Source organism: Sminthopsis crassicaudata, chromosome 5 (assembly GCF_048593235.1).
Source record: "Sminthopsis crassicaudata isolate SCR6 chromosome 5, ASM4859323v1, whole genome shotgun sequence".
Lineage (NCBI taxonomy): Eukaryota > Metazoa > Chordata > Mammalia > Dasyuromorphia > Dasyuridae > Sminthopsis > Sminthopsis crassicaudata.
The window spans coordinates 58,917,095-58,939,321 of NC_133621.1; the positions used below are offsets into that span (position 1 = coordinate 58,917,095).

Consider the following 22,227-nt stretch of genomic DNA (forward strand, 5'->3'; position numbering starts at 1 on the left):
TCTCTGACTCCAAATCCAATGTCTGTTTCATTGTACTGCATTGTGTTCGGTTGTCATATTTATTTGGTGATACATGCTGACAATTCACCTGAGAGATGACAATTTTATCAGACCATGTGCAAGCACCAGGAAGATTACGTTTAGTACCAGTGAAAGGCTTATCATACTAGCGAAGTGAACTCATTACTGTCAGTTAACATAGCTTGCTGCACATGCAAACAATGTTAGTTTCTCTTTATATTATTCAGATAAATATAAGCTCATTTTATTTAAATGTTGGAAATACATTTTATGTCTAACTCATTTGCAAAAAGTAATGCATAAACTTAAAATGTAAAAAGGAAAACTTAAATTTTTGTCTTCACTTATTGAATGAGACTAGCTTTAGTTGGAAAACTTTATATATAATTGAAATTATTTTGCATATAATTTGCAGCATTGAAAAGTAAGTTCACTGCCTATATTTTTCTGCATTCTAATGTGAAATTCTAATAAAATATATTTATATTCTTTAGCGTTTCTACAAGAAAGCAGCTGCATTTGTATTAAGAGCAGTTGGCAAACATTCTCCTCAGTTAGCGCAAGCAATAGTTGATTGTGGAGCATTGGATACATTGGTCATATGCTTGGAAGATTTTGACCCTGGAGTAAAGGAAGCAGCAGCCTGGGCCCTTGGATATATTGCAAGACACAATGGAGGTAATGAATTTTTTTTTTTTTAAGGATTATTTGTTATGTTACTAGAATCAGTTTGGCTATTGTTGAGCCAACCAGTGGTAGAACAATTGTAAGGTATCAAATAGTTGTATTATACATTCCAGTACTTATGCCAGCAAAGGTGTTTTTTGGGAGGGGTAACGATAAAAGATAAATTTAAAATTTGTTGACTTTTAGGATGACTGACAATGATGATTTTATCTGTTTGTCACTGAATTCTTTAGTTTCACCCTATGCCTGGCAGCTATATAGAGGTTCTTATTGGTATTTAATTTTTTAAAAAATAGTATTTTGTTTTTCCCTGTTATTTACAAGACAATTTTTACCATTTATTTTTACAAGATTGTGAGTTCCAATTTTTCTCTCCCTCCTTTCTCCTTTCCCCAAAATGGTAAGCACGTTGATATAGATTATGCATGTGCTATCATGTAAACATATTTCTTTATTATTAGTCACTGTGAAAGAATAAACAGATCAAAAGGGAGGGGAAACCATGAAAAAGAATAAAGTAAATGAAAAATGTACGCTTCAGTCTGTGTTCAGAACCCACCGGTCCTTTATCTGGATACGAATAGTGTTTTCCTTCAGGAATCCTTTGTGATTATTTGGATCGTTTTTTTTGCTGGGAAGAGCTGAGTCATTCATAGCTGATCATCGCATATTGTTGCTAATACGTGTGCAATATTGTCCTGTTTCTGCTCATTTCACTTTGTATCAGTTCATAAAAGTGTCTCCAGGTTTTTCTGAAATCTGCTTTTTCATCATTCCTTGTTACACAGGGGTATTCCATTACATTCTTATGAATGAAGCTTCTTCAGCCACTTCCCAATTGATGGGCATCACCTCCATTTCTAATATTTTGCCAGGGTGAAAAAGGTTGCCACAAACATTTTTGCACATGTAGGTCCTTCCCCCTTTTTTATGATCACTTTGGGTACAAACCTAATCATGATCTTGCTAGATCAAAGGATTTGTACAGATTAGTTGGGGTCAAATGACTTGCTCAAGGTCACACAGCTAGGAAGTGTTAAGTATCTGAGACCAGATTTGAACTCCGGTCCTCCTGACTCCAGGGCCAGTGCTCTACCCACTGTGCCACCTAGCTACCCCTCTGCTTTCCTTCTAATCTTGGTTGCATTGGTTTTGTTTGTTTTAATTTAATAATTGAATTGAATTGAATCAAAATTACCTGTTTTACATTTCATAATTCTATCTCCTATTTAGTTATGAACCTTGAACCTATAACTCATTTAATATCTAATATAGAACTTATATGCCATACCACTTGGTACATTTATGTTAGTATTAATATTACTTCTTTGTCTATAGATGTACTTTCCTTCTTTTTTATGGGAGATTTCATCCCACTCACAGATATAATTTCTAACTGTATTTCTCTCGTTCTTATTTTTCCTCCTCTCTTTTTTTTCACTTTTCCCTTTATCCTTTCGCCCCTCAATAGTGTGTTGCTTTTGTGTACCACCTTCCTCCTCTCTTCTATCATTCCCCCTCCTCCCAACCTTTATTTAATCTCCTGCCTTCCTACTTTCCTGTTGGGCAAGACAGATTTCTATATTCCACTTATTTTGTGTATCATTCTTTCTTTGAACAAGTACTGGTGAGAGCAAGATTTAAGTGAACCAATTACCCACTTTCCCATCTTTACATCTGTGTAATAGATTTTTTTGGTACTTCTTCATGTGAAATAATTTACCCCATTCTCTCTCTTTCTTTTGCATGTAGTGTACTCCTTTCTCATCCCTTAATTATTTTTTTCACACCATTTCCTCAAATTCACCTTATATAACATATGCATAAAGCAAGAAAATACAAAATATGTCTTAAAGTAATTTTTAGGTGGAGACAATGCTAATACCTGGAAGTAAATAATCATGTAATCAGGAAGTCTCATCCATAGAGAATTACCTGAACTTTAAGGAAATTCAAAATTCTGAGGAATGAAAGTGAAAAAGGAATCCATTCCAAACATGAGGATCACTTGTACCTCAGGCCAAACATGGAATTTTGCAAATGAAAAAGCCATCAGGTCAATTTGACTTTTTTGCAAGGTGATAATATTAAATAATACTGGAAATTAGGTGGGGCAAATGGTGGAAAGCTTTAAATGCCAAACCAAGTAATTTGTTTTATCCTATAGGCAAATGAGGGAACCACTGGAGATTTTTGAGTAGAAATGTGGGATAAAGTGATTAGATATGTTTTAAAATTTTCACTTTGGGAACATTGTGGAAGATAGGTTGTAGAGTGATGGACTTGAAAGCCAGGAGAACAGAAGAAGCTATTACAGTAGTCTAGGTAAGGAGGTGTGAGTGGAGAGCATCTCTCACATTGGAGACTGAAAAACATTGTGGAAGAAGAAATGATTGAATGCAAGAGGTGAAGGATAGTAGAAAATCAAGGATGATTCTAAGGTGGCAAACATAAATGAATGAGAGTGGTGGAACCCTATTAGAAGTAGGAAACTTCTGAGCATGGATGATGAGTTTAGGGGAAAAAATGAGTTCTGCTTTGGTTGTATTTGGAACAAATTGGAGTAATACTGGAGATAAACTATTTACTCACTGCCAACCTAAAGCATGGTCTGGGAAAGGGAAATTGTTTAACTTACAGCTATCCTACCATTTGAGAGAGGGATGGATTCCCACAAAGGATAGCCATTGTTCACTCTCTCCCCCCCCCCAGTCCCTTACTAATCTTGCTCTTGGAGTTGGACATATGTTGAGCAGAAGATATGGAGGTGGGAAGGATATGCTGAAAGATACAATGTACTGAATGACAACCTAGAATAACAAGCAGAGGGATTTGGGTGGCCAGAACAATAGGCTACATCAATAGGTGTGAAGTCTTGCATTTGTGTATTATAAAACCAAATGTGTAAGTACAAGAGGAAGGAAATGTGGCTAGACAGTCATATTTGTGAAAAAGATCTAGGAGTCTTAGTGGACTGCAAGTTCAAGCTGAGCCAGCAATTTGATGTGACAGCCCAAAAAGGAACAGTGGTCTTAGGTTGTATTTGTCAATAATCATTTATTGAACTCCCACTTTATACCAGGAACTATGTTTAGCCCTGGGGATACAAAAAGAGTCAAAAGATAATCCTTGCCCTGAAAGAAGTCATAACTTACTGTATTAGAAGAATCACAGGTCCAGGAAAAGGGGTTCAGGTTAGAAAACAATTTTGGAGTCTTAGTGAGCTATAAGCTCAAACTGATTGAACAGTTTTATATGGTAGCAAAAGGGAAAAAAAAGGGGGAAAAAGCAAATTTGAGCTGAATTAGTAGAAGGATAGGTCCAGAATTTACTCTGGCCAGGTTTTATTCTACCTGAAATCTTTTCTCTGTTCCTGAATGCTATGTTTTAGGGAGGATATTGACAGATTCATAGGGAAGTGAGAGGGAGACAATGGGAACTAAAAAGTACCATGTGAAGGAACTGGAGATCTTTCGCTTGGAGAAGAGACCTGGGGTTGGGCTTGGGAATAAAAGATGTTTTAGAATAGGTTTTGTCCTGGACAAACTATTTGACTTAATCAGCTTGACCCCAGAAGCCAAACGAAGGCAAATGAGTGGGAGGTTAATTGTTGCTCAGTCCATAGTGAAGTGAGCCTTCCAAAAAATGAATGTTGCCTCCACAGAGAGTGAATGTCCCATTACCGGATGGTTTCAAGCAGAGCCCGCATGGCCACTTGTTGCTTATTTAGATCAAATAAACCGAAAGGTTTCGACAGGAGTTGCATGTTAGGGTCCTGATTACGGCAGCTTAAAAACATGGGCGATGCTGCGGTGGGTTCTGTTTTTGTGTGCCTGTGGGTCTTATCCCAAGCAGAAAGTAGCATTAAGTGTTGGGGAGAGCTGTGCCACGAGCTTTGAGGAAGGCTCTCTCTGTGGTACAAAATAAAAACCCACAGAGACACCTTCGGGCAGGCACCCACCGCATAGAACCCTTCCTCCCTCTTTAGAGGTCTGGGGCTAAATGATTACAGCTCATAAATAGGCTCTGTCTTAGAGATCCCATTCCAATTTCCTGCTATAATCTGGCGCCCACATGGAATTCCCACTGTAATTTCAATATTTCACAGTAGTTAGGGGTCTGGGACCCAGAAGCTCCCAGAAGAGATTACTGCATAGATTTTTCAGAAGGAAAGGAAATTGTTATTCAGTAAGATAAAAAAGAGGACATCATTCACATTCACCCCAGCATGGATAGAGGATTTGCCTCCAAATAATCTGATTTTGTTCTTAATGGTTTCTCAAAAAGCAGGGGGTGGGGTGTGTTTGGTCTATGATGGGATATTTTATTCAGGCCTCTCCGCTTACTCATTAATAATGGCAAGAAAATGTTTGGATCCACAGCTGTAAACACCGCAGATATGGGAAGGGAGTTTATTGAACCGAATTGAGTGGAAAGGCACAGGAAACAATAATAGAATAGGTAGATCTCTAAGCCAGGAAATGGAATAATAAGTATTATCTAAAAGCCTTTCCCTTGATATTTGAAAACCAAATATTTTTATAGTGACTTCTCTTTACAGGTCCCAGAGTACTTTGCAAATAACAAAAGGTAACAAAAACTTGTTTTTGCATTTTATTTCCAGCATGGTATGATGTGAGTAAGTCATTAAATCTCTAGGACTGAGTTACCAACTCTCAAGTGATCTAAGAATATATGCTTTGTAGAAATAGTCTGGTGACCATTAAGCCATTCTTTTTAAGCTTACATTAACTCCTTGGAGGGAAGACAACAAACATGGGGATAAATATATCCGCAGTGGTACTTCTGGTACCCCGACACTGCCTTCTCCCAAGGCCCAAACTCCCTCTGGCTTCTACCAGTGCTCCGGCTTTGGGGAGAAGCTTGTGTTGTTCAGACATGGAGCGGGATAAGGGTAGGGTAAGAGAGAATGAAGAAGCTCTGGCTTTGTATTTCTGGTTATAGCTGGCCCACCATTTGGGGGGATCAGAGCACCAGAGGGACGACGTTCCGAAACTCCTTCGGCCGCTTGGGTGCTTCTGTCTTGGCAATGTCTCCAAAATCTAGACCCTATTTATAGGCACAGCAGCTTTCGAGGGGGAAGGGAGCTGTAGGGAACGCTTCATCTGTTCCTCTCTAGACTCAGGCACTGGTTGGATAGGGAATGAAAAATGGGGTGAGAAGAATAACTTGGCCAGAGGTGTGGGAAAAGATGTAGGACAATCAAAAACATCCATGTAAATGGTTTTTTTTTCACCTTTTGCTTTGAAAGATAGCCTGGTCCACAGAGGAAAGCTGGAGTTGTGATGGTTTTCCCATGGGTTATATTTATATAGTGTTGTTATACTCTGGGGCTGATTTTGCTAATGGGTGTCATTGTTATATTATAGAAGAGAAAGCTGAAATAAAGTGATGTGTTCTGGGTCACACAACAACTTAATGAAATTCTTTGTCAGGTTTTCAAGCTTTCTAAGAGCTTCTGTGTTTCCTTTCTAGGGTGAAAAAGAACATCTATATAATATTTGCTGATTTTTGCGCTCTCTCTGTCTCTGTCTCTGTTTCTGTTTCTGTCTTTCTGTCTCTCTCACTTTCTCTTTCTCTGTCTGTTTCTGTCTCTCCTGCCTTTCTCACTCTTTTTCTGTTTCTCTTCTCTCTCTCTCTGTCTCTCTCTCTTTCTCTCTCTGTCTCTCTCTCTCTGTCTCTCTCTCTCTCTCTCTCTCTCTCTCTCTCTCTCTCTCTCTGTCTCTGTCTCTCTCTCTGTCTCTCTCTCTTTCTCTCTCTGTCTCTCTCTCTCTGTCTCTCTCTCTCTCTCTCTGTCTCTCTCTCTCTCTGTCTCTGTCTCTCTCTGTCTCTCTCTCTTTCTCTCTCTGTTTCTCTCTCCCTCTCTCTCTCTCTCTCTCTCTCTCTCTCTCTCTCTCTCTCTCTCTCTCTCTGTCTCTCTCTCTCTCTCTCTCTCTCTCTCTCTCTCTCTCTCTCTCTCTCTCTCTGTCTCTCAGTATCTGAAAATCCTTTTGAAAAATGAAGTTTCTAATTTCTGATGATTGGTTTCCACATGCTAAAACATTCCTCATCCTACACATTTCAAAACACACCAAAGTCTCACTAGGTATTAGAGATCAAATGGAAAATCCCATGTCAACCAAATAGGAGCCAATAAAATTGGGAGATAACATTGGTATTTGCAGAGTGTGGAGGGGCACAGTAGTGGGATGTTTGGAATATTTCTCATTGACTACATTCTGTGCACTTGGAATGGAGAGAGAAAGGGAGGGACTGCCTCTGCCCCATGACTACCAAGAGGAAACCAGCATGGTATAATGAAAATACTGAATTTGGTATCAAGTGACCTTGTATAATTCATTTACCCTTGCTTTATCTGTGAAATGAAGAGATCAGGTTATCTAGAAGGATTTTATAGCTCTAAAATCTTATAATCCTTGGAGATAGAATAGTTTATCAAGAAAGAATAATTTGGATCTTTTACCTTCTCCTTGAATGATACATAAAGAAGATACATAAAATAGCACTTAAACTATTTACAATCTTATTCCTCACACATTCAGATACCAAGGGCTTATGTCAGATGGAAGAGGAAAATAATGAGGGAATTGCTTTCCCCCCAAGTCTTGGGGTTAATTGTTGTTTTTCCTTAATTTTTTTTTTTTGGAGATTTTTTTTTATTATATATATATTTTTTATAATATTATCCCTTGTATTCATTTTTCCAAATTACCCCCCCTCCCTCTATTCCCTCCCCCCGATGACAGGCAATCCCATACATTTTACATGTGTTACAATATAGTCTAGGTACAATACATGTGTGTGAATATCATTTTCTTGTTGCACAATAAGCATTAGATTCCGAAGGTACATGCAACCTGGGCAGACAGATATTAGTGCTAACAATTTACATTCACTTCCCAGTGGTTCTTCTCTGGGTGTAGTTATTTCTGTCCATCATTGATCAACTGAAAGTGAGTTGGATCTCCTCTATGTTGAAGATTTCCACTTCCATCAGAATACATCCCCATACAGTATTGTTGTTGAAGTGTATAATGATCTTCTGGTTCTGCTCGTTTCACTCAGCATCAGTTGATTTAAGTCTCTCCAGGCCTCTCTGTATTCCTCCTGCTGGTCATTTCTTACAGAGCAATAATATTCCATAACCTTCATATACCACAATTTACCCAACCATTCTCCAATTGATGGACATCCATTCAACTTCCAGTTTCTAGCTACAACAAAAAGAGCTGCCACAAACATTTTGGCACATATATGTCTCTTTCCGCTCTTTAGAATTTCTTTGGGATATAATCCCAGTAGTAGCGCTGCTGGGTCAAAGGGTATGCACAGTTTGATAACTTTTTGGGCATAATTCCAGATTGCTCTCCAGAATGGCTGGATTCTTTCGCAACTCCACCAGCAATGTATCAGTGTCCCAGTTTTCCCACAGCCCCTCCAACATTCATCATTATTTGTTCCTGTCAAATCTGACAGGTATGTAGTGGTATCTCAGAGTGGTCTTAATTTGCATTTCTCTGATCAGTAGTGATTTGGAATACTCTTTCATGTGAGTGGATATAGTTTCAATTTCTTCCTCTGAGAATTGTCTGTTCATATCCTTTGACCATTTATCAATTGGAGAATGGTTCGGTTTCTTATAAATTAGGGTCAGTTCTCTATATATTTTGGAAATGAGACCTTTGTCAGAACCTTTGTTTTTAAAAATATTTTCCCAATTTGTTACTTCCCTTCTAATCTTGTTTGCATTAGTATTATTTGTACAGAAACTTTTTAGTTTGATGTTTTTCCTTAATTTTTGAAGAGGATCAATGACATCGAAGGGCAAGCCTTCACATAAGAGGTGCTAGCCTTGTTTGAATACCCATTTCTCAGAGGGACATAGGAATAAAAGTCAGGCATGGATCTGATTATGTTGGCAGAAAGGGAATAACAACCACAACATTATTCATATGGTCCTGCTTGTGCCAGATGCTGTGCTGAGTGTATTACAAATAGGTTCCCATTTGATCTTCCCAGCTCTGGAATGTAAATACTATTATTATCTCCATTTTACTATTGAGGAAACTGAGGCACTGTGACGTGTCTAGAGTTGGAATAATGAGTGAGGCAATGAGAAAAGTAAAATAGGAGATTGTGATCAGTGGGAGAAGGGAGAGATTCCACAGTTCAAGATCATAGAATTGCCATTTGCTTATCTTTGTGACTTGATCTTAACATCTTGGGTCTTTTATTTCTGCTTCCAAAAGATAAAGACTTATAAGGTTCTCTCTAGCTCAATTGTGTCCAAAACAGAATCTATTATCAAAAAAAGACAAATCTGTACAAAAATATTTATAGCAGTTCTTTTTGTGGAGGCAAGGATGCCCATCAGCTGGGGAATGGCTGAATACACTGGAGTACTATATGTAATGGAGTACCATTGTGCCATAAGAAATGATGGGCAGGCAGAGGCCAGAAAAACCTGGGAAGACAATATGAATTGATGCTTAGTGAAGTGACCAGAACCAGGACATTGTACACAAAGTAAGAGCAACATTGTGCAATGATCAACTTTGATAGACTAACTCTTCTCAGGAAAACGATGATGTAAGACAATTCCAAAAGACAATGACAGAAAATGCTATCCACATCTGGAAACAACAAAACAACTAAAAACCTATGGACTCTAAATGCAGATTGAAGCATACTATTTTTACCTTTTTTTTCCTTGTGCTTTCCCCCTTTTGTTGTGATTTTTCTTTCACAACCCAGGACTAATGTGGAAATGTCTAATATGATTGTACATTTATAATTTGTATCAGAGTGCTTACTGGCTTGGGGAGGGGGAAAGGAAGGAGGGAGAAAAAGAAAAATTGGAACTCAGAATTTTATATAAGTGAGTGATGAAAACTATCTTTAGATGGAATTGGGAAAAATAAAATACTATTAAGAGGGGGAAGGAAAAAGAATTCATTATCGTCTTTCAGAACCCAACTCTTCTCTAAACTTCTCTACTTTTATCCAGATAATCATCATCCTTCTATCCATTCAGGTTCAAAACTTTGAAGCCATTTTATCTCACCCTGTACTCCAATACAATATTATTTTCCACATATTTTTATTCTATATCTTCTCAACAACTCACATCCAAACCCCTTTCTCTACTCCTAGGATTACCACTGTAGTTCAGAGCCTCATTACCTTTAATCACTCTCCTGATTGGGCTGACAGCTTCCATTCTCTCCCTTCGCTAATCCTCAAAGTTGCCAAAATGATCTCCCTTAGCACAAGTCTGATCTTGTGCTTTGCACTCTTTAAATGTATAAAGTGGAAACCGGTCACTTCTAGGATAAAGCATAAACCACTCAGCTTCTGAAGCTTGAGTGTTTTCCAATCTTGCTTCAGTTTTTTTTTTAAAGTCTTATTTTATATACTTTGGTATACTCTATTTTGGCCAAACTCACTGATCACCTTGCTATTCCTTCAGGTCTTTCCTAGAAAACTTTCCCTGCCTCTGAATTCCCAGCCTCATTCAAACTTCCAGCCACACACCATGGGACGTCTTCCCGATTTTTTTTATATTCTCTCAGATGAACTGGTGTTTTGTTTTTAGGATTTACACGTCCACATGTTGTATTCTGCCATTGGAATGAATGGAAGCTTCTTGAGGATAGAGGGAGTTACTTGTCTTTGGCTTAGTAGGCAGTCAATTCGAGGCTTATTGGATTTTTTCCTCAGTCATTTCTTTTTCCTTTTGTATTTCTTTGATTCTGTCACAGTTCTAAATAAACAGTCAATTATTAACAAGCATGCATATGAAGCATGATTTTTCTAGACAGCAGCATCTCTGTTGTATTACCTTTTAAAAAGAACTTGGAGAACATATGTACAGTGTTAATAAGAATTTTAAAAAAATACCTGAAATGTAAAATGTAAAGGAGATAAAAAGGTCCACGTGATGGCAAATGGATCTTTATAATTCCCCGCTCTGACCTTGTCTTCCCCTATTAGTAAATTCCAGCAGTTCCCTGTTATCTCCATGTAGGCTACATCTAGTTTCTATTATTCCTAGCACAAGATAGTTCATCTCTTGACACATTGCTTTCTCACTGGCTGCCTCATGCTTGGAATTTTCTTCTCATCTGTTTCTTGGGTGCCTTCTTTTAAGTTCCAGCTAAAATTCCACCTTCTGTAAGAAGCCTCGTTTATTCTCTCTTGTTAACACGTAGTACCTTTCCTCTACTGATTACCTACAATTTATCCTACATTTTTTATACATCATTGTACTTTTTCGCCATTGTACTTTTTCTGTGAGCTCCTTGAAAAGAGGAACTGCTTTTTTTTTGCCTTTCTTTGTAACCCTTCTCCTTAGCACTTCTCTCTAACACATAGTAGTCAGTGACTTGATAGTGTTTTACCAAACCTGCAATTACCTGATTGATCATCTCTCTGGCGACTGGCTTAATCAGCCAAGTTTTCAATAAGTTGATCGGTTTCAGCCAATACCTGACAGTCATCTTCAGCAGCAAATGAAATGTGTGGTTCACAGCTGATCGATGGTGAAATGGGGAAGTTGCAACGTGTGTTTGCCTACTGTGAATCACATTTTCCTTTGGGCAACCCCCAGCAAGGCTTTGGGAAATTCCTAGTGTTCTGAGGAACACTTGGGGAAACATCAGTTTTCACTCTATTTTATTTTATGTTCCCTAGGATTATCATGACAATTATGACCATATTCTACATTGAAAAGACATTTTTTTTTCTTCCTGAGGCTGGAGTTAAGTGACTTGCCCAGGGTCACACAGCTAGGAAGTGTTACGTGTCTGAGACCAGATTTGAACTCGGGTCCTCCTGAATTCAGGGCTGGTGCTCTATCCACTGGGCCACGTAGCTGCCCCCAAAAGACACATTTAGAAATGAATGGACAGAATTAAATCACGTATAGATCTAGAAGTTTTCCTAAGACAAGAGATCCTTCACTCCAAAAGTAACATATATACTTGAATTATTTCCATACATATATATGCTATTTTTCTCAGTTGGGCATATTTGGCCAGTGCTCAGATATCTTTATCTATTCAGCTACCTTTATCTACTTCCTAGTGAGACTTACATGAAGAAAAGAACCAGTAGTAGCTCAAAAAGTCCCACTATGGAATCTACTTTGGGAAAATCCCATAGAGAATTATCCCTTTAAAAAATACTCTTTGGGCCAAATAGAGATTTTTCTATCTATCTAAAATGAAACTATAAGGTAGACACCTTTTGACATCATTTATATGTGCATATTGGTGAGTGAGGCATTTCAGACAATAATAGTAAGTATCCACTTTTTTTGTTTGTTTGTTTGTTTTTTGTTTTTTGCTTTGCTTTTGTCAACATCAGGGCATTTATTTTGTGTGTCCGCAGCTTATTTGGGGATGTATTAAAGTGGAATCCAAGGCTAAATACCAAATTAGCATTTTTTATTATTTGCTTTTACGTTCTACCTTAAGAACTAAACTAGGAATGAGTTCTCCCATGTCTTTCTCTTTGAGCAATTCCAGGTTGATTTTATAAAGAAGTGGTTTATAATGTTATTGCATTTGCCTCTGCTGATCCTGGTTTCTCACTTGGACTGTGATTTTTTTTAGGTGAATGTGATAGTATTTTACCAACCAATTTTAAAGGAACTGGCCATCAAACCAATATTAAAGAGTTAAATCCCTGAAAAAGAAAGATTAAACACATACAAAACAAATTTCTTTATAATTTCAATTTTATCTCATACAAGGAACTGGTATGTTCAAGCTACAGTGAATTACATAAATTTTATTTAGTTATCATTATGTATTATTAAATCAAAATAGGATCACTTTCATTTTGTAAGTAATGAAAAACAATTAGATTAGTTTTTAAGGAATTTTGACTATCTGGACCATATCTTTTGGGGAAAAAAAATCAAATACATTTTGCCAATCATAGAAAGCATCAGGCCAGAACATTAATTTACATTTCTTGTTCTAAATGGTGAACAGATTTTTATATGTCTATACATGTTAAGGCCATATGCAAAAAAAATGACCCCATCTTTCAATTGGCAGATGGAAATTTCCCAAGTAAAAAAAATTTACTCATGAATGGAAAAATACCAAAATTAAACATAACTTTTGTAGGATTAGAAACAGAGTTTTTCTTTTTAATGCAAGCTAATTACATTTTGAGTTAACATTAAAAAGCAATAAAATAATAAAAGTTTTAAAAATATGTCAGTAACCATTTTTGTAAAACTATATTCACTTATTATTGTGGTGGTATCCATGTTTTTCTCATTTTATATAGGCTTACAGATTCCTAAGTTAGAACATTTATCTTTAGAATGATCTTTTCTTTTGACTCCTTGTACTAGATCACTTATCTGTTCCTTTCCTAGGCTTTTTCTTATAGTTACTTGGGCAAAGATTAAGCAAAGCATCCTTCCTCCCTCCTTCTCCTTGGGCCTATTTTTGGCCTTCAGTTTATTAACATTCTTAAAACATTAATATGCTCCCAGAACCAAAACAGAATTTCACTACCTTTTTTCATTTATGTCTTAAATCCTGGCCAACTAAAGAATAATTTCCAGGTAGTCTATTGGATTCTGGAGGAGCCAGGTGGATACAAAAGTAAAAATGAGTTGAATTGCCCTCAATAGGTGTATATTCTATTGAGTTTTTAGAACATAAAGCAATTTATGGAGGGTTCAATAAGCTCCCACACAAATTATAAAAGTATTGTATTTTTGGTATTAAAGAAAACAGTTCTTAATAGCAGCTATATTAGGAACTAAGGAAGGAAAAATACTCAAGGCATAATTTTTCTCCTATCATACATATTCAAAGAGCCTTATCTGCGTAAGTTCCATCATACATTTTCTAGGGGAATTATAGATGTTATCAGAAGGATTAAAAAAATTGAGGAAAACAAAAGAGGAGTGTGATTAGCTGATCTTTGTGTCTGATGTCACAGTCCCACAGAGGAGGCTGGCTCAGTTTTGCTGCTCAACAATGAGCCATTCATGGGGCAGAAAGGCACCAGTTATTCCTTTACTGACATGGTCTAGTATCAAATCTGAACACTGTACGTTCACTTGTCTGCAAGCTTGCAATGAGCAGCTTGCATATTTCCTATCCTTTCTGGGTAAATAAAATACCATTCAAATAACTTGTCTTTATTACTAATAATGTATAATTATTAAAATAATATTTTTTGTTTTTTTAGGATAAATAATACCCTCAAATATAGTAAGGACATAATTTAGGGGATTAAGGGAAAAGATGAAAAACTAAAGAGAAAGAATGCTTCTGCTTTATATCAAGTAATAGATTAGGTAAAAATAACTAAATATGCCTTTACTGTTTTATCCACATAGGAGATGCAATTCTCCATAATTGTTTTTAAAAACAAACAAACAAAACAACAAACAAATGTCAGTGATCTCATGTGCTATGAGAATGTTTCTTTTTCTTGATGTAATAAATCTTTATATTCTTACCCCTTTTCTTGTTTATTTCAGTAATTATCTTCAGGCCTATCATAACATTTTACATTTATGGAATTCTTTGTGATTTACAAAGTATTTCATATTATTAAGTTATTTGAACCTTGAAGCAGCTCTGTAATTATAGGATGATTATTATTGTTGTTTTTTTACATAAAAGTAAAGTTCAAAGGATAATTGGGTTCCCTAAATTAGTGGAACCCCAAAGTGGCCTTAACAAGGAGGTGAATCTGAGTACTCTGAAGTTCAGGACTTTTTCCACTTCATCTTTCTGCTTTTCATTTTGAAGAAAAGCTATATTTTAAAAGGAAATAGTAATTTGGTGGTTTGCCTATAATTTAAAATAATAAATGTCTAACATCTTTATCAACATTATTCATGAGTTCATCATTCACTGCTTCTTTTTGCCCAAGGCATCCAAGCTAGAACATGCTTGAATACCAAGGATTGCTCTTTTCTCTTAAAAGTCTGAATCAGATAAGGAGGCTGATGAAATATGATGCTGCTTTTCTAGCCTTCACTTGATCATCTCCCATCAAGGGACCTCCCTATTTCTATAAGGCAATTCAATTCCACTTTTGGACTACTCTAAATGTTTGGAATAAATACCATCGTGTTTATATAACACTTCCCTTGCAAAATGCTCTCCTCAGAATTACATAAAGTAAATAGCCTAAGAATGATCCTCTCTACTTTATAAAGAATGGGGAAACTGAGGCTGCTGAGCTGTAACTACATAAGACTTGAACTCATGTTATCCTGACTCCAAATTTAACACTTTTTTTTCCTGCTGGGATTCAGTGATATATACAATATAAAAGAATATGTCCTTTTTGGATTCAAATCTATTATTTGATCAGTTTAGGGAATTCCTAATTTGTAAAATCTTTCCTGCTATAGGGACAAGCAATTTATCTATAATCTACAGTTTTAGAGAGTTGCCTGGGGAACTGAGATGCTGAATGATTTGTTTGTGGTCAACGAGTTAACAAAGATCTAATAAGTACCTTTTAGGTACCAGGCATTGTGCTAGAAAAACCAGTTAGTCCCTGTTCATGAGGTGAGCTGGGAGAGATGACATGAATATTATATATATATATATATACATATATATATACACATACTATATACATATACACAAATACACACACACACACATATATACACACACACACACACATACATACATATCCTGTAGAGATAATTTTGGAAAGAATACATTTAAGGAAAGATTTCATGTAGAGAGCGATTTTTTTAGCTGAATCCAGTTGGAATTGAGGATAATGATGTGAAAGACACGGAGATAGTAATGACAAGATTTGGCAATTGGGATTGGATGTGGGAAGTGAATGAAGGTGAGACTGACACACAAAGTCACAGACATTGATAATTGTCTAATAAATAATAGGGTCAAGTACTTGAGCCTGGCTCTTCCTGATGAGAAAGCTGGCCTTTTTTATCTGACTTCATAGTGCCATTAAATGATACACATGTATACACACACACACACACACACACACACACACATGGATACACAAGAAACAGAATGACAGTGGAGAGATTTTCAAATTGTGGTTCAGGGTGTAACACAAATGGATACCACTTAAGGATCTCTGAGACTATCAGGAGGTCAATAAGGTCAAAACTGTTTTCATCATAATGTAATATATTTTAATATTTAATTTTATTGATAATTCATATAAAAAGCTCTTTGGGGAGGGAGTAATCCTTAATAATTTTTAGGAGTTAAAAAAAGGGTCTTGAGATCAAAAAGTTTGAAAACTGCTAGAAGAGTGTATAGAGGGTTAGCCTTAAGAGTCAAGAAAAAGTGATATCCATTTCCACCTCTCACTTCCCTTGATATTGTAACTGGGAAAATCATTTAACCTTGTAAAGCCTCTGGCATTTTATCTGATAGAAATTAGAGATGAGACGCTTGTCTTCAGCAGTAGAAGGATTTTTCATGCAAAGTATTTCCCAATGAGTGAAAGCGAATGTAAACAATAAATAAAAAATCAATTGATAAAGACATATGTGCAGATAAGTACACTATTTTCTATTATGTCTTTCCTGATATAAAATTGAAATGTCTTCTTCTAATGTCTATCCACCATGCCTATAAAACTGTCTTAATTCTTCTACTATAAGGTAGCTCTTCAAGTATTTAAAGACACCTTGAAGACCTTACTTTCCCACACATTTAGCCTCATTCTGTATTATTGTATGCATACATCATGTGTACTCCAAAGGGTGACAGCATGAACTGAGTAGTTAAAAACAGCCAGGGGAATTCAATTTAATAATATGTGTTATCTATTTAAGATAGAAAGATAAAACAAGACATTTCCCTGTCTTCATGGAACTTCACATAACAGGGTTTGATTTGAGCTTTGTAGGATTTGGGGTAGGAGTAAAGCTATAAGCCTAATTTCACAATGAAAAAAAAAGTACACCTGGGGATTGTGAGAATGGTCAATAAAATTTAAATATAATCTAAAAAGAAAAATATGAGCTGATGGAGCTATTTGGCAGCTCTCTTCAAAGCAAATGGGTTCAGTTCATTGTTCATTGTGTTAAGTTTCAATGTGACCTAGCTTAAAAAAAAAATATATATATATATGACAAATGATAAACTGTCTGGACTCAAGAAAAACCTATCTATCTATCTATCTATCCATCTAGATATAGATATATATATACACACACACACACATATATATATATATATACACAAATATACATACATGCATCACACACATATAATGAAAACATCAAATTACTCAGTTGATACAGTATTAGAAACATATACAGTTCAACTTTCTGTGTAGTTCCATTGCTCTCATTGTTTACAAAAGGTGAATATTAGGAAAGGATACAGTGAGCTATCTTTCTACCCCCAGTGATATTATCACCTATTTGCTCATCACCAGCTTTGAAGTTGTCTCAGAGGGATCTATTTTATTGTTAAGTTGATACTCCAGTAGTCTATTACTGCCTTCGTTGTCTACCTTTATTTTCTTTTACTTGCTTTTAGTTTAGGAGAAAATTACATATTAACATCCCTTCATGTTCAGAAATCAGATGCATTTTTAAGTAAGGCAACAAAAAAAAACTGTTGAGTTCTTCATTTGTTATGCAGGTAATGTATAAGCTATAACTTACTTCCTATACCCTATCTAAACTGTAAATATCATGTGATAGAAACTAAGTGCTTCTGTCCTCTTAAAATAATTTTAAAAAAAAGTTGGAGCAAACAGCAGCTGCCTTTTCTAGCAGTGTTTCCAGTAATAACATTTTTTTTTAAAATAAAGTAAGGTTTTACTAGTAGCACATCCTCCCATTTTTCAAATAAAAGAATTAATCACATCTTCTTAAATGAAAGATGGATAAAAATACTTGATGAAAATCCAAATAATTGTGATATAATAGTTTGTAGTAGCACTATAAAACAAGGGAAGAGAAGGGACCACTTTAGAAGGGAGACTCAATTATTTTTTTAAAAAGGATATTTTTTCATTAAAAATTTTAAAAAGGACATTAAAAATTATATGTATATATATATCAATGTGGATATGAACAATATCCTAATCTTACTCTGTGGTAATTTTTCAAAATCTTTTCACATAGATTATACGGATCTTTCTCTAATTTTTCAAATTTTAAAACTCCTGTAGAACTGGTATTAATGAATTATGCACATTAATTGGTATATCCTATGTTGAAAACATTCAAATTACTCAAAATATTGCTCTGATTCCTGATTTTTTAATGTGATATTTGAATTGATTAAGTATTCACATTAACTAAATATTTAGTATTTAGATGTATCATAGAACATGGATTTTAATAGGAAAGCATGTTTTAATAGTTCTTAAATACTGTAACTAGATATTTCTGTGGCATTATAAAGCAAAAATAATTTTTGATAAGTGATCCAAAAGAAATGGAATTAAAAAAAATTCTTTATTACTGCATTGACACATGATCCATGTTAATGTTTGCTTATATATATAGGACAAATACTGCCTAATTAGGATGGTTGGTCAAATTTTGGTACTTTAATTTTCTCTGTTATTGTAAACCATGCATAAAATGCTTGCCTATTGATAAACGCAAAATAGTCAGGGCTTAAACAGCTGACATCTGCTTACTCTCTCTCTCTCTCTTTAAAAAAAAAAAAAAAGCAGAATAACAAGCCATTTCAGCCTAATCTACCTCAAATGTGTGCATGTAAATGGAGGTCCATCGATTGACCTGTATTCTTTTCAGCTCAGGATTGGTCCACATGGTTTATGAAAACCAGGAGGGCTGATTTGAAATGCAGATGTCGAGACAGTGCAGTTTACCCTCCCCTTTTTTTCTTTGCTGTATCTGTCAGGGTGAAAAATGGCTTGCACAAGGGTCAGTCACCCATACTCACTTAATTACTTTTCTTGGACCCACAGAACTGTCGCAAGCTGTGGTGGATGCGGGAGCAGTGCCCCTTTTAGTACTCTGTATCCAGGAGCCAGAAATTGCTTTGAAAAGGATTGCTGCCTCAGCTCTCAGCGATATTTCAAAGCATTCTCCAGAGTTAGCCCAAACAGTGGTGGATGCAGGAGCAATTGCTCACTTAGCACAGATGATCCTGAACCTTGATGCTAAACTGAAGGTACTTTAAAAATATGCTTCTTTTTTTTTTTTAAGTATCCATTATTAATATTAGAAAGAAAATTCCTAGGAATGAAATTGTTAAAAATCAAATTCCTAAAATAATCACTCAGTTTTCAGTGAGAACAGATGTTACCTTGCATAGGTTTTCTGATGTATAAAAATAATCCATTAAATCCATTTTTAGAAACAGAATCACAATTAGGAAAATTGCTTTGCAATAGAATGAAATATTTCAAGGAGCATAAATGTATCCACATCAGTAGTATTAATAATTAAAACATTCCCACTAAAACAAATTCTTGTTTTTTTTTAAAGTAGAACAATACAATGCCATATTAATTATATTATCTTGTTTATAGATTTATCACTTCTTAAATGTGATTTTTTATTAATATGGATGTTACATTTTATTGGTATCTCAAAAAAGTGTTAAGTTACACGAAAACTTTTGGAAAATCTATATATTTTTAAATAATATTTTATTTTTCTTCAATTATAATTAAAAACAATTTTAACATTTTTTTTTAAATTTTGAGTTCTAAATTATCTACCTTCTTTCCTTCTCTCTCCCCCTTCTTAAGACAATAACTGATTTTACATAGGTTATACATATGCAATGTCAATTAGTATATTTTAAAATTCTACTACTTACATTAAATAAAAGTAGAATTTTTAAAAGATGGTAACAATGTTATGATAAAATTTAAATCTTGGGCCTAAAAAGTCAGTTTTTAGCAATAGGAACCTAACTATGGCATAAATTTCTGTTTTGGATGTTGCATAATTATGGGATTTTGTTAAGTTGAAGATTATTTTATTTGATCATTTACCATTGTGTGAAGCTTTAGTAGAGTAAATAAAAAGAAACCTTTGCCTTTAGGTACTAGTGAGCATTCTTAGTTGGATATGAATGAAACTCAAGTCACATGAATATATGTTTATGTTTTCCTTTATGCTGTGAACGACTATGTAGAAAAGTTTATGAAAGTCTGAAAAAAATTGTTTACAAACCCTCTCTAATGGAGTCTAAATAATTATTCTTATTCAATAGCGTCAAGTGCTTTCTGCTCTTAGTCAGATAGCCAAGCATTCGGTGGACCTGGCGGAAATGGTTGTTGAAGCAGAAATTTTCCCTGTGGTTCTTACGTGCCTGAAGGACAAAGATGAATACGTCAAGAAAAATGCTTCCACGTTAATTAGAGAAATAGCAAAACATACACCTGAGGTAAAAAGTAAATAAAAACAACAAAATAAATCTCCTGTAAATAAAATGGCCCATTAGTTTCATTGCATTGGTTAAATCGATGGAGTTGGAGTCAGAAATCACACTTCTTCCCTTCGCAAACTCTCAATTAAAATGACTTTGGGCAAGACGTTTCACCTCTCTCAGCCTCAGTTTCTCCATTTCCAGAGTGGGGAGAATACTAGTCATTACCACAGTTTGATCAGGAATGCAGAATTTTTCATACTTGTGATGGTTGTATAATAGACACTGCCTTTGTATAAAGGTTATGCAGAGTAACATTTATTTCCTTCCTGGTGCCTTCTACATGAATAGAAAATATGAAATAATAAGATGCAGAAAGTGAACAGACTCTGAAGTAGTTTCTAGGGATTTTTTGTTTATTTTTAGCAATAGCCACATTGACTAAACTTTTCCCCTTCCTTTAAGGTATACATTTTTCATTTCACCAAACATCTTAACTTGAGCTAGAGACTTCATGATTGAAATAAAATCACTTGGAAATAGTTACTAGCTAAGGAAGGATAATTAGATTAGAATATTCCCAACGTGACACTGTATTTTCTACTCAATGATTAATCATCCTTAGACCCACTTATGATTGTTAGTTTCAATAGCTAGCTAGTTATGAGCTAGCCCTAGGCTCAGAGTCTAGGTGAGAAATTTTGACACCCATTATAATAGGGATAAAAGTTGTGCCATCAATGCATGAAAAATTAAACCACAGAATAAGCCACACAGTGTGTGTATATATATTGATGCACTGAAGAAACAGGAAGGCTGCAGTTAGGTATTTCTTCAGCAAATGTGTAGGAAATCCATAATTAAATTTGACTTTGTTTAGAAGTAAGTTATGATAATAAGCACATATCCTATTAAAGAAGCATCCTTTGGGGAGTCTAAATTAAAAAAAATATTTGGGATACCATAGGAATGTACCAAGAAAAAGTAACCCTGTTGCCTTCTGCCTGAGGTATCTACATTGGTCCTTTTCTTGCAGCTTTCACAACTAATAGTTAATGCAGGAGGAGTTGCCGCTGTGATTGATTGTATTGGTTCCTGCAAAGGAAATATAAGGCTTCCTGGCATCATGATGCTTGGCTATGTAGCTGCACATTCTGAGAACCTAGCTATGGCAGTGATCATCTCCAAGGTTAGTTCTTCATATTTCTCTATTATCATTACAATGAGATTCCAAGAAAGAGCTATAGACTAATATTGTTCTCATACCATAAAATATGTGAAATGGAAGGAAAAGAATCTCTGAACATACACCTTTTTTATTAGCCATATATTTAGATAACTTTCTTAATGTACTGGGCCAGGATAAGGCTTCCATTTCAATGAGCTTTTAAGTAAAGTGTTTCCTTAGCCCTTATAATAAACAGTCCTTTTATTTGAATCATTTTTGCTAACTGTAAATATCAGGTATATTTGAAATCCTATGTTTTTGGTATTTTGTATTTATTTATGAGCTTCTGGAATGACAAGTGAGCTTTTAAACATGTAATTAATTTGTTTTTCTACATTAATAACTTAGATTAACATATTCAAAACTAAGGTCATGATTATTCTTTGAATTTTGGAACTTCTACTTTAGTCAGGAGTTGGGGAGGAGATGGCAAAGGAATTCATGCAGGTAGGTTTCATTTGTCATTCCTCCAAACAAACTGACTTGATGAAAGGCAGTAAGTAAAGAAAAGAATAGAGACCCATTTTTGCTCTTTCGGCTTTGGGCTTTTTGTGTTGTCTCGATTCACTATTGTCACTATTGACCTTCTAAAGGAAGAAAATATTAGTCAAATAGTCATGGCGTCTATAAGGACCCCTAAGGTGTGGACTTCTTATCAGTGTAGAAAACCTGCTTCTCTGCTTGAAGAGAAATGTGGATTTTTCAATCCCTTGCTAATCCTCAGAACATTCTCTCTATCCGTCATCCATCCTCATCTGCCATCTAATTCATGATTCCCTTTTGCTCCATTTCCCTTTTTTGCTCATTTCTTTCCTATCTTTTTTTTTTTTAAACTACTGCTATTAATTACATTTAGAAACCTCACATTTTGTTCTCTAGTTCCATTTCTCAAAGATGGACTTGAAAGTT

General features: G+C 35.3%; 1 protein-coding gene across 1 annotated transcript in view; it reads left to right on the forward strand.

Moving 5' to 3' along the window:
- SPAG6 (sperm associated antigen 6) overlaps positions 1-22,227 on the forward strand; it is an 83,879-nt gene that overhangs the window by 32,720 nt on the left and 28,932 nt on the right. The window contains exons 5-8 of the mRNA XM_074266907.1: positions 516-699; positions 18,676-18,881; positions 19,935-20,108; positions 21,127-21,279. Coding sequence (XP_074123008.1) covers positions 516-699; positions 18,676-18,881; positions 19,935-20,108; positions 21,127-21,279 — 717 coding nt within the window. The remainder of the gene's footprint in view (positions 1-515; positions 700-18,675; positions 18,882-19,934; positions 20,109-21,126; positions 21,280-22,227) is intronic.